Source organism: Callospermophilus lateralis, chromosome 5 (genome assembly GCF_048772815.1).
Source record: "Callospermophilus lateralis isolate mCalLat2 chromosome 5, mCalLat2.hap1, whole genome shotgun sequence".
NCBI lineage: Eukaryota > Metazoa > Chordata > Mammalia > Rodentia > Sciuridae > Callospermophilus > Callospermophilus lateralis.
In genome coordinates, this window is record NC_135309.1 from 3166763 (window position 1) to 3176705 (window position 9943).

The 9943-nt window shown below is 53.3% G+C and overlaps 1 protein-coding gene across 1 annotated transcript; it reads left to right on the forward strand.

Moving 5' to 3' along the window:
• Nucleotides 1-2839: 2839 nt before the first annotated feature.
• LOC143400065 (butyrophilin-like protein 10) lies at nt 2840-7896 on the forward strand. Its single transcript, XM_077109423.1, has 4 exons — nt 2840-2924; nt 3150-3503; nt 4043-4324; nt 7301-7896. Exons 1-4 carry the CDS (start codon nt 2840-2842, stop codon nt 7894-7896), a joined length of 1317 nt encoding a protein of 438 aa, XP_076965538.1.
• Nucleotides 7897-9943: the final 2047 nt, after the last annotated feature.

Consider the following 9943-nt stretch of genomic DNA (forward strand, 5'->3'; position numbering starts at 1 on the left):
CTTCCTCCCTCTCTCCTCTCCCCCTCCCCTTCTCCCTCTCTCTCTTCCTCTCCCCCTCACTCACTGTTTCTCTTTCCCTCTCTCTCCCTTTCCCTATCTCCCTCTCTCTCCTTCTCTCCTTCCCCCCTCCCTTCCCCCTCTCCCTCCCTCCCCTTCCCCTCCTTATCTTCCTCTCTCCTTCTCCCTCCCTCTCCTTTGCTCCTCTCCCCATCTCCCTCTGTTTCTTCCTCCCCCCCACCCCCCACCCCGTAACTCTTTCTCCCTGGACTCACCCCTTCTGATCACTTCATGGAGATGGAGTCCCACAGAGGATGGTGTTGAGTTTGTGGTCCTCCTGCCTTAGGACTTCAAGCCTGGTACCTGAGGCACCTGTGTCTGGGCAGCTTTTGCTGGAGGCTCTGCACCACAGTGAGCCCCTGCTCAGCAAGGAGCACCCTCCCTGGGCCTTCAGACAGATTTCCACTCCATAGAAAGGATGGTTCCCAGTCTCTCTAGATGTTGCTGGCACTTAGCCCTTCACATCTGCTTCTATCACAAATTGTTCTGCTAATCTTGGGAGCACGCTGTGTTTCCTTAAATGTAAAATTTGTAAATGGAAAAAATAAAATGACACTTATCCCTGGGGTGTCACGTGATGTTTGGGTGCATGTGTACGCTGTGCCATGTTTGAACCAGGGACGCAGGTCTTCTCAGTTATTCACCACCCTTTCTGCTAGCTTCTAAGCACCAACTGTGCCTCCCCACCCCTCTGCCCTGCTCTCCCCACAATGGATGCCCTAGGCCCTGAGCTCCCACATCTGCTTGAGACCCTGCAGGGCTGGTTTTGTGTGCCAGTTCTGGTCACTTGGTATGAGAATCTCTGGTTCCATCCATGTCAACACAGAGGACAGGACCTCTTTCTTAGATGGATGAGTGTCTCCTGTCCTGTGAAGTCTCCACATTTCCTTTAGCCACCCATCTGCTGGATGCCTGGCTGCTTCTAGGTCTGGCTGCCATGGATAGGGCTGCAGGGAGCATGGCAACTTAGTGCCTCCCAGGCATACCATCCCATGTCCTCTACACCTATGTGGAGTGGGTTGATGGATCTCTGGTGCTTCCACTATAGAAACCTCCCTACTGTGCTCCCTAATGACTGCACTGGAGCACTCTAGGTGATCAGGACCCAAGCCCTCCTTCCCAACTCCGAAGGACAAGTGAGAGGGATTGCCTGGTGAGAGCCACTCACAGGACCACATAAACAAGGTGTGATCCTTGTGTTTCTACCTGAGAGGGGACAGCTGACTTACAAGAGAAGGCTCCTCCTGAGGAGGTAGGGAGGCATCAGGGGCTTAGACTTTCTCAGCAGTAAGTGAGCACCTCAGAGTCCCTAACACCTCTGTTGGGTGAAACCAGATACCCGCCCCCTCGATGCCCAGCAGCCTTCCCAGTGGCTCTTCTCCCACCAAACCTTTCAGAGGTGTGTGAGGCTTGAGGGGAGAACAGGCAGAACAAGGGGCTAGGGGCAGGCCTTACAAGGGTGAAGGGAACCCAGTGAAAGATCTGCAAGCAATCCAGGGAGGACAGACTCCAGGACATACAGTCTCAGCGACTGGGAAGCAATGAGGAAGGGTGTCTCCAGGGACAATGCCAGAATCAGACCAAGGTCACCATGATCTGGAGAACTTTCCCAAAGGAACTGCAGTCCTTGGCAGCTCTGAAGGTCTCCAGATAACCATGGAGCTTTATCTGAACTCTCTGGCTCTGGAGGTTGGCTGGGCTCCCAAGCCTTGGCGATCTGAGCCCCTCCTTAGGGCTCCTGGTGGCCCCAAGCTGGTCCTGCTGGCCATCTTCCAGGGGCCGTACTTGATCTCAGACTCTTCCCTTATCTCCTGCTACCAGCATCTTCATCCACCTTCAGGACTCTTGGCCACACCCCTGCCTGTTGGAATCTGTTGCAGCTGCCAAAAAGGCACAGTTGGTTATTTTTGCGAAAAGTAATAAGGGCTCTGCAGAAGCTCTGGAGCTTGGCGCTTCCTTGGGATCTCCAGGCTCTCTCTCTGATCACTACCTGGAGACGTTGTCCCTGCCTGGGATTTGCCAAGAACCAGGCTGATCCCCTCAAAGTCACCAAGATGTCCCCAGAAAGCAGGGCAGCTGCATCAGAGCAAGGTGAGTGTCCTCTGTGTAAGGCCCTCCTGGAGTCTTTGCCTCCTCACTCTCTCCCCATGCTCAGGGGGCACAGAGCCCCATGGGCTTTCCTCCAAGGCAAGAGCCAAACTTCGCAGGCCTCCCTGTTCATCCAGACATAAGAGCAGACCCCGTGAGGCTGTGTCAGAATCCGCCCAGGATGGCAGAAGGCTTCCACACCCCTGCTCTCCCAGTCAGTTCAGGACAGCCAGCAACAGTGGCTGAACTCCTGTCAGGAGGGACCATGTCCTGCACCCAGCTGTAGAAGTCCTGTAGGACAACAGGCGAAGGGGCTTTGACGGGGGGAGGGGGGGGGCTGTTGTCATCCTTCTGACCTCAGATTTGCCTGGTGGGAGTTTGGGTTTTTCCACACACCTTCTGGTGATTGGTGGGTGTAAAGAGCTACTTACTGGGTGAAAACCCTCACATGAGCAGGAGAATAAGGCCTGGGATATCTCCATGGCATTCTGCAGGGGGGGCACACAAGTGGAAGGTGATCTCGAGAAGGTGACATGAGAGAAAGGGTCGTTGGCCTGCTTGCTGGCTACATGTGGACCTGATGGACCACCTCTCTCTGCCAGGGCAATTTCCCCTTCTTTCCTATGAGAAGGGGGCTTCTCTCCCTCCATGTTCAATGCACGTCCCACCTCATGTGTCTCTGTCCCCAACAGGGATGGCAAAGTCACGCTGTGGATGTGCATCTCTACTGTGCTGCACTGTTGCCTTCCTCTTCCTGCAGCTCCCACCTCCTGGAAATGGTAGGAAGTCTCCCTTGCCAGCTCTGGAGGGCACCAAGAGGGACATTCCCAGGTGGGGACGAGCTGAGGTCTCACTGAGACCCAGGGTGGAGGGACAGGCCAGCTGAGGCCTTGCTGCAGCGCAGGGTTTAGCGTACGCTTGCACCCTCAAAGGCCTTGTGGGGTAGGGAGCACCATCTCCCTACACGAGGCTTGACCCCATCCTCGTGGATCTGTCTCCCTAAGGAAGAGCTGATTTCCAAGTCCAAGGGCCTCATGCCCCCGTGCTGGCCCTGGTGGGGGAAGATGCAGAGTTGTCATGTCGACTGGTCCCCAGCATCAGCACTGAAGGCATGGAGCTGAGGTGGTACAGGAACCAGTCCAGCCCAGCTGTACTCGTGCACAGGAATGGGGAGGATGTGCATCAAGAGCAGATGGTGGAGTATCAGGGAAGGACGAGCTTTGTGAGTGACCGTGTAGCCAGGGGCGAGGCCACACTGAGGATACATAACATCACTCTTTTTGACAACGGCACCTATCACTGCCTCTTCAAGGAGGGCACTTCCTCCAACCAGGCCACACTCTGGCTGACGGTGGCAGGTAAGGGCAGCATATGGCCATCTGCCCTGCTGGGGAGCTTCCTCACACCTGGCCCCAATCCTGGCGGTGTGACCAGAGTCCTACAGCTTGAGAACCTGCTGGACACACAGTCCCAAGCAAGGCCACCTGAGGGTCAACACAGCTGTTTTCTGATCTTTCCCTTTACTATATTATTGCACTGATAAGAGGGAAAGACGGGGGAGCTGAGGCAGGCTGAGAAGGAGGGCATGGAGGGACAAAGGCATTTGGGGTACAGTTTTCCTGGGTGGCTCAGGGCTGTTCTTTGGAGGCAGGCCAGCGAGCTTCTTCTTGTTCCCTGCACTCACTCACCTGTGTGACATGGGAACCCCTTCTGTCTTACTGAACTGTCCCTGCCCCACTCTGCTATTTTATCTAGGACAAAGGCGTACCTGTTAGGGATGTGCTTACTTCAGGGAGTGATGACTTGTGAACAGTTGGTAATACACACTAAAGTCTTCAAGATGTGTTTTAATGGAGCAGCTGTGGTGGCAACGTCCCAATTGATGTTTCTTCTCCAGGGCTGGGCTCAAAGCCCAGAGTGCAAGTGGTGGATGACCAGGGCACAGGTATCCAAGTGAAATGCACCTCGGCAGGCTGGTACCCAGAGCCCTTGGTGGAGTGGAGAGACCTCAGAGGACAGCCAGTGCCTGCTGTGACCAACTTCTCACTGTCGGCCACCACGGGCCTCGTGGCTGTGGTGTCCAGGGTGACCATCCAGAATGGGGCTGTGCAGGGTCTGTCCTGCTCCATTTCCAACCCCCTCCTCCCCAAGAGGAAGGGGGCTGAGAGCTGGCTGCCTGGTGAGTGTCTGTTCAGCCCTGACAGCACAGTACTGAGACCTGTGCCAGGACTCCAGGGTTCCAAGTAAGATCTGGTGGGAACTGGTCCCTGTGCACAGCCTGGCAGAACTCTGGGGATGCAGATTTAAGTAAATGCTGAGGATGGGGCAGAGATGGGATACAGGGAGAGTACCAGGGGAGCTTTGCATTTATGTGGAAACAAGAAGTTTCACCCCCATGTTGTTTTTGTAATTCTTAACTCTTTACAAAATGGGCTATTTTTAGAGCAGTTTTAGCTCACAGCAAAGGTGAGCAGAAAGTGCATAGATCTTCCGTATACCCCCAACATGTGTAGCTTTCTCAATACAAAAGTCCTGCCCCAGAGCAGATTTCATTACCACCCGGCACCCACAATTTACATCTGGGATCACTCATGGAGAGCCCCCCCATTCTGACCTCAGCACCATGTACGCTAATACAGAACTGCTGTTCTCAGTTCCTATGTCCTCAGCTCCCCTCTCCAGGCCTCCTCTCACAGAGTGGCAACTAGCTCTGTCTCTGGCCCTCGCTGCTCTGGGATTCCTGGTCTCTGGAGTACTCTGCTGTTTAGGGAAGCAGCAAAAGAAAAGTTCCCAGACACTGCTAGAAGAAACAGAGCGAGAAGAAACAGCACAGAGGCCACAAGCCAGCAGTACAAAGGCTGAGCTATCCCACGGTGAGTAGGAGGCTTAGCAGGACACGTGATGCCCCTCAAGCACGGGGCCTCAACACGCAGCCCAGAGCAGAGGCTGTCTGTCCTCAAACCCAGCAGGAACAGAATGATCAGTAGGGATCCCAACTCCAGAGCTACCCATATGATCCACACAGTGAAAACCCTTATCTCCAAAGTAGTCTTCACTACATAATCTGGGCAGCCTGGTTGGTCTTCCCAAATACCCAAGGCTGGGTGATATTGTGAAGAAAAGAGGTTTCCTTAGCTCCCAGTTCTGGAAGCTGAAAGCTCACTCGGGCCTGGGGACCTGTCCCTAGCCTCAGGCTCCTGTGATGGAAGTAGAGATTGTCCCCTTGCTGGCTGTCAAGGCTGTGTCATGACAGACTGGGGAAGGCTGAAGGGAGGCTGAGGACAGTGGTCCTTGGCAGTGAATGCCTCCCTGTCGTGTCACTAGGCACCAGGCACAGTCTCCAGCTCTCATCTCCAGAGGCACTCTGAGAGGAGCCCTGTGAGGAGGACTAGAGGCTGCAGTACATAAGTTCAGCCCCATTTCATAAGCAGGGCCCCACAGTATAGGGTCTTTTTGTTTCCCTGCAGGTTAGAGAGTGGAACTTCAGGTACAGCCTCCAAACCTCATGCATTTGTAGACCAAAGATCCACCCCTGACCAGCTCCCCACAGGGAGAAGACCCAGAAGCACAGACCTGAGCCCATCTGGCAGGGATGAAAAATGACTAGTGACACCAGGAGACCCTGAAATCAGAGCTAGTCTCAAAGAAAAAGAAAAGGGTGGGATTCTTAGTAGCTTATGGGTCTTGTTTTCTGACCCTCACCCACTCTCACATGACAGAAATAAGAAATTCCAAGGGGGTGGTGAGAGAGGGACACACATGAGGACGTCTCTGGCTTCTGTCTGCTTTCTGATGTTCATCCCCACATGTATACACAGACCACCATGTCTGTGCATGAGTGTATACATATATGTGTGTCCACACATGTGTGTATATGCATGTGTACAAGCATTAGTGCCTGTGTGTACAGTTTTCATGTGTGCTTGTGTGTTTGTGCACACATACGTCCATGCAGGTGAGTGTTCATGTGTGATGCATGTCTTTGGTTTGTGTGTTTGCACATATGTGTTCACATTGGTGTCTGCATGTGTGGGTCATGCATGTGAGTGCATGCCTGTGCAATCATGTGTGTATGCATGTGTTATGAAGGTACACATATGTACATGTGAATGCATGCATGTCCATGCATGTGCATCCAATTTCATCTGTGTGCCTGTGTGCTCTGTCTTGATGTGTCAGTGTATATGCATGTGTGTGTACATTTGTGTGGTATGTGTATGTGTGTTGTGTATGCATGTGCATGTGTGTATGTATCTGTGAGGTGCATGCTTATGTCTGTGAATGTATTTCTGGATGTTTGTGTGTGTGTGTATGTGTGTGCATTCATGTGTCTATAAGAGATGCTTACATCTGTTCCAGAGAGCAGAAGCACTGTGTCAACTGCTGATGCCACATCCTTATAAGTCAGACTTTAGCTGCCCCAGGAGACCTTAGTTCCTTTCTGAGCTCCTGGGAGAGGGAGGTGTGCTAACAAAGGCATCCTGCATATGGCAGATGCTGGGAGGAGGCTGTTTTTTTAAGACTGGGCACCCAGGGGAGGCCTTTACCATGACAGTGGAGAAACAGTGACCTTCCATCTCCAGGCACAATCTCCTTAGTGAGGACTGAAGAGCAGAGAGGTGGGAAGGGAGAGCCAAGGCTGCTGGGCATCAGAGAGTGATTGGAGGACTGGAGATTGGAGTCCAATCTCCAGGATGTCCCGCAGATTTCATGATGGCATTTAATAATATTGTATCCATGTTAGTATTCAGGTTTTGGTGTAGTGCATTCTCTCTCACTTCTCTGCATTGCTGTCTCTGTCTCTGCATTACCATCTCTGTCACTATCTCTGCATTCCTGTCTCTCTCTCTCTCCATCTCTGTCATTCACACAGAGACACTAGCCACGAAGGAAGCCCAGGGCACATGTTGGGAGCTAGCAGGGCCACACTGGGTGTAGTCGTGCCCACAGCTCCCAAGAACCCTTCGGCTCTGCCTCCCAGTCTGGTGTGCTCCTCTGCCAGGGAACAGGCTGTTTGGACAGGCTTTTGGCACAGGACTGGAACAGTAGTGGGATTCTAGAGCAGGGGACACCCTGATGTAGGAAACAACCCTGGGAGCCCTGGTCTGCAAGGAACATAGGGTGCAGACCCACTGACCCTCTCCTCTTTCCACAGTGAGCCCCTCACTGGACCCTGATACAGCAAGTCCCAAACTCATGGTGTCAGAGGATCAGAAAAGTGTGAAAAGGCTGATCTTTGACCAGTACCTGCTTCCCAACTCCAAGAGATTTGACCAGGACCCCTGTGTCCTGGCCCAAGAGCGGTTCTCAGCTGGGAGATACTACTGGGAAGTTGAGGTGGGAGACAGACAGGCCTGGATTCTGGGGGTTTGCCTAGAGAACTTAGGTCGAGAAGGCTGGATCCCCAAATCCCCCCAGCATGGCCTCTGGGCAGTGGAGTTGTATAAGAAGAGATTCTGGGCTCTCTCCTATCCAAGGACTCGCCTCTCTCCTTCCCAGCCCCTCCGACAGCTGGGCATCCTCCTAGACTGGGACACAGGGGAGATTTCCTTCTACAATGCCACCAAGGGGTCCCTGGTCTACAGGTTCTCTGGACTATCTTTTTCTTCCCCCCTGCAGCCATTCTTCTGCCTCTGGACCCATGATCCTAGACCCCTGACCATCTGCTCAGTGGCCAGAGAGACCCAGGAAGACACAAGCCCCCCCTGGAAGCCTGTCCTTTCCCCCAGAGGTCCCGGAGACTTCTGCTGAGGGAGAACAGCACCCATGAGCCTGGCTTCTGCCTCCTGGTGACATCAATCAGATTCTGTGTGCATGAGGGCAGTGTCAGGGCTGGCTTGCTGCCTTTCCCAAATCCCTGTGCTGAACTCCTAAGCCCAGGACCTCAGAATGTGACTGCCCTTGCAGATGGGCCTTCAAGAGGAAATCAGTGCCTTCATGTGAGTGGCCCTGATGTCACAGATCTGGTGTTCCTGTGAGAAGAGATCGGCACACGCAGGGGAAAGCCTGTGAGGACTCAGACAGGCGCTCTCACAAGCCACAGATCTGGCCTCAGAAGGAACCAAGATGCCCACACCTGGTCTCAGACCTCAGCCTCTGGAAGTGAGAGGACAGGGCTTTCTGCTGTGTAAACCACTCCATCTGCAAACTTTGTGATGGCAGCTCTGCTGTGATAAAACCACACCATTATCAGCTCAGCATTGTCTACTTCTGCCATGTACCTGGGGGCATATGTAAAATATCCAGCTCGCATTGGACAGGTAGTAGTCACACAGTAACTGCCAGCCTTCCCCTCCTGTCCTCCCCCTCCTCCTTCTTCATCATCTTGGCCATTCTTCTCTCCTTCTCCTCCTCTCCTCTCTTCCACCTCTCCCTCCTCACCTCTGTTCCCTACAGCAATCACTCAGACATCTGGTCTACCTCAAGTCCCTTCCTCCCTCTCTGTGAGAAGTCAGAACAAGCCAAAGATTCCTGGGCATTGGTCAGCATTCAGCCAGGACTGGAACCACATAAGCCTTTTGGCAGAGAGAGTAGACTAAAAGCAAGTGTCAATGAGGCACTGAAGAACCCAGGAGACCAGAAACAAGGAAACATGGGAGGAACGAGCTGCCAACTACCATGGCTGAAGGCAGAGAGGAGAGAGAGCAAAGGAAGGCACAGAGGTGCTGCTCAGGACACCCAGGGCAGTTGGAATGTAGTCTGGCCAGGTGCCATGCTGCTGGGTGGCCCTGAGAGGGTCAGGCTCGACTGTGTCTAGCCATGACCCTCCTCCTGCTGCCAGTGGCAAAGCCCACCAGGCAGCAGTGGGGGGTGAGCTTTTGGAGCCCAGCCCACTGTAGGAGGCCTGCCGTGTGCGCTGGGGCTGCTGCAGAACCAGGCACAGGGCTCAAAACAGGGTCTGTTCTTCCCAGTTCTGAAGCCCAGCTTTGAAATCGAGGGTCAACAGGGCTAGTTTCCCCTGGAGGCTATGAAGAGAATCCAGGCTGGGCTCATTTATAGCTTCTGGGGCTGCCAGTCTTCCTTGCCTCATAGAACTGCTGCTCCGAGCAGTGCCTCTTTCATCACACCACTGACTTCTCCCTGTGTTTAAAATCCCCTGGCCTTTCTCTCAAAAGGACACGTGTCGTTGGCATTAGGACTCACCTCATGCAGGGTCATCTCTTGTTGAGGTTCCTGCCTTCATTTATTCTGCAAAGACATTTCCAGAAGAAGTCCAGTTCTCAGAAGCCAGGGGTCAGGACCTGGACATGTTTGGGGATCCTGAATCCACCCAGAGTTCTGGCCAGATGATTGGCACACCGTTCCACGTGTTGGCACCTCCTCAGAATGGCAGGGACGTGTGGTGAGCAAGGGCCCTGAAGGGATCTGTAGATGTTTTGAGACACAAGTTCTTCACACACAAACAAGGAACTCCTAGTACTCTAAGTTTGTAATCCAGAGCACAGGCGTGGATTACCAGTGGAGAGACCAGACAGTCTAGGGAAGCAGGGGTCCAGACTCAGCCTTTGGGAGAGGCCAGGATTTGTATGGACAGCAATAGGAAGGGTGACATAAAAGTCCACCTCCCTGCCCTCCTCATAGCCCTCTCACTCGACCTCAGGGTAAAGCCTTTCTTAACAATGTTCTTCTCTTATGAGTGTGATGCTTGTATGCAGTGAGTGTGCTGGTTCTAAGGGCACATGCTAGTGGATTTGGTCACAGCATACACTGGTGCTATGGCACCATCAAGAGACTAGACATTTCCTCAAGTCTGGTAGAAATGGAGCCCCTCTTCCACTCTCACCCCTGCCAGTCCTGA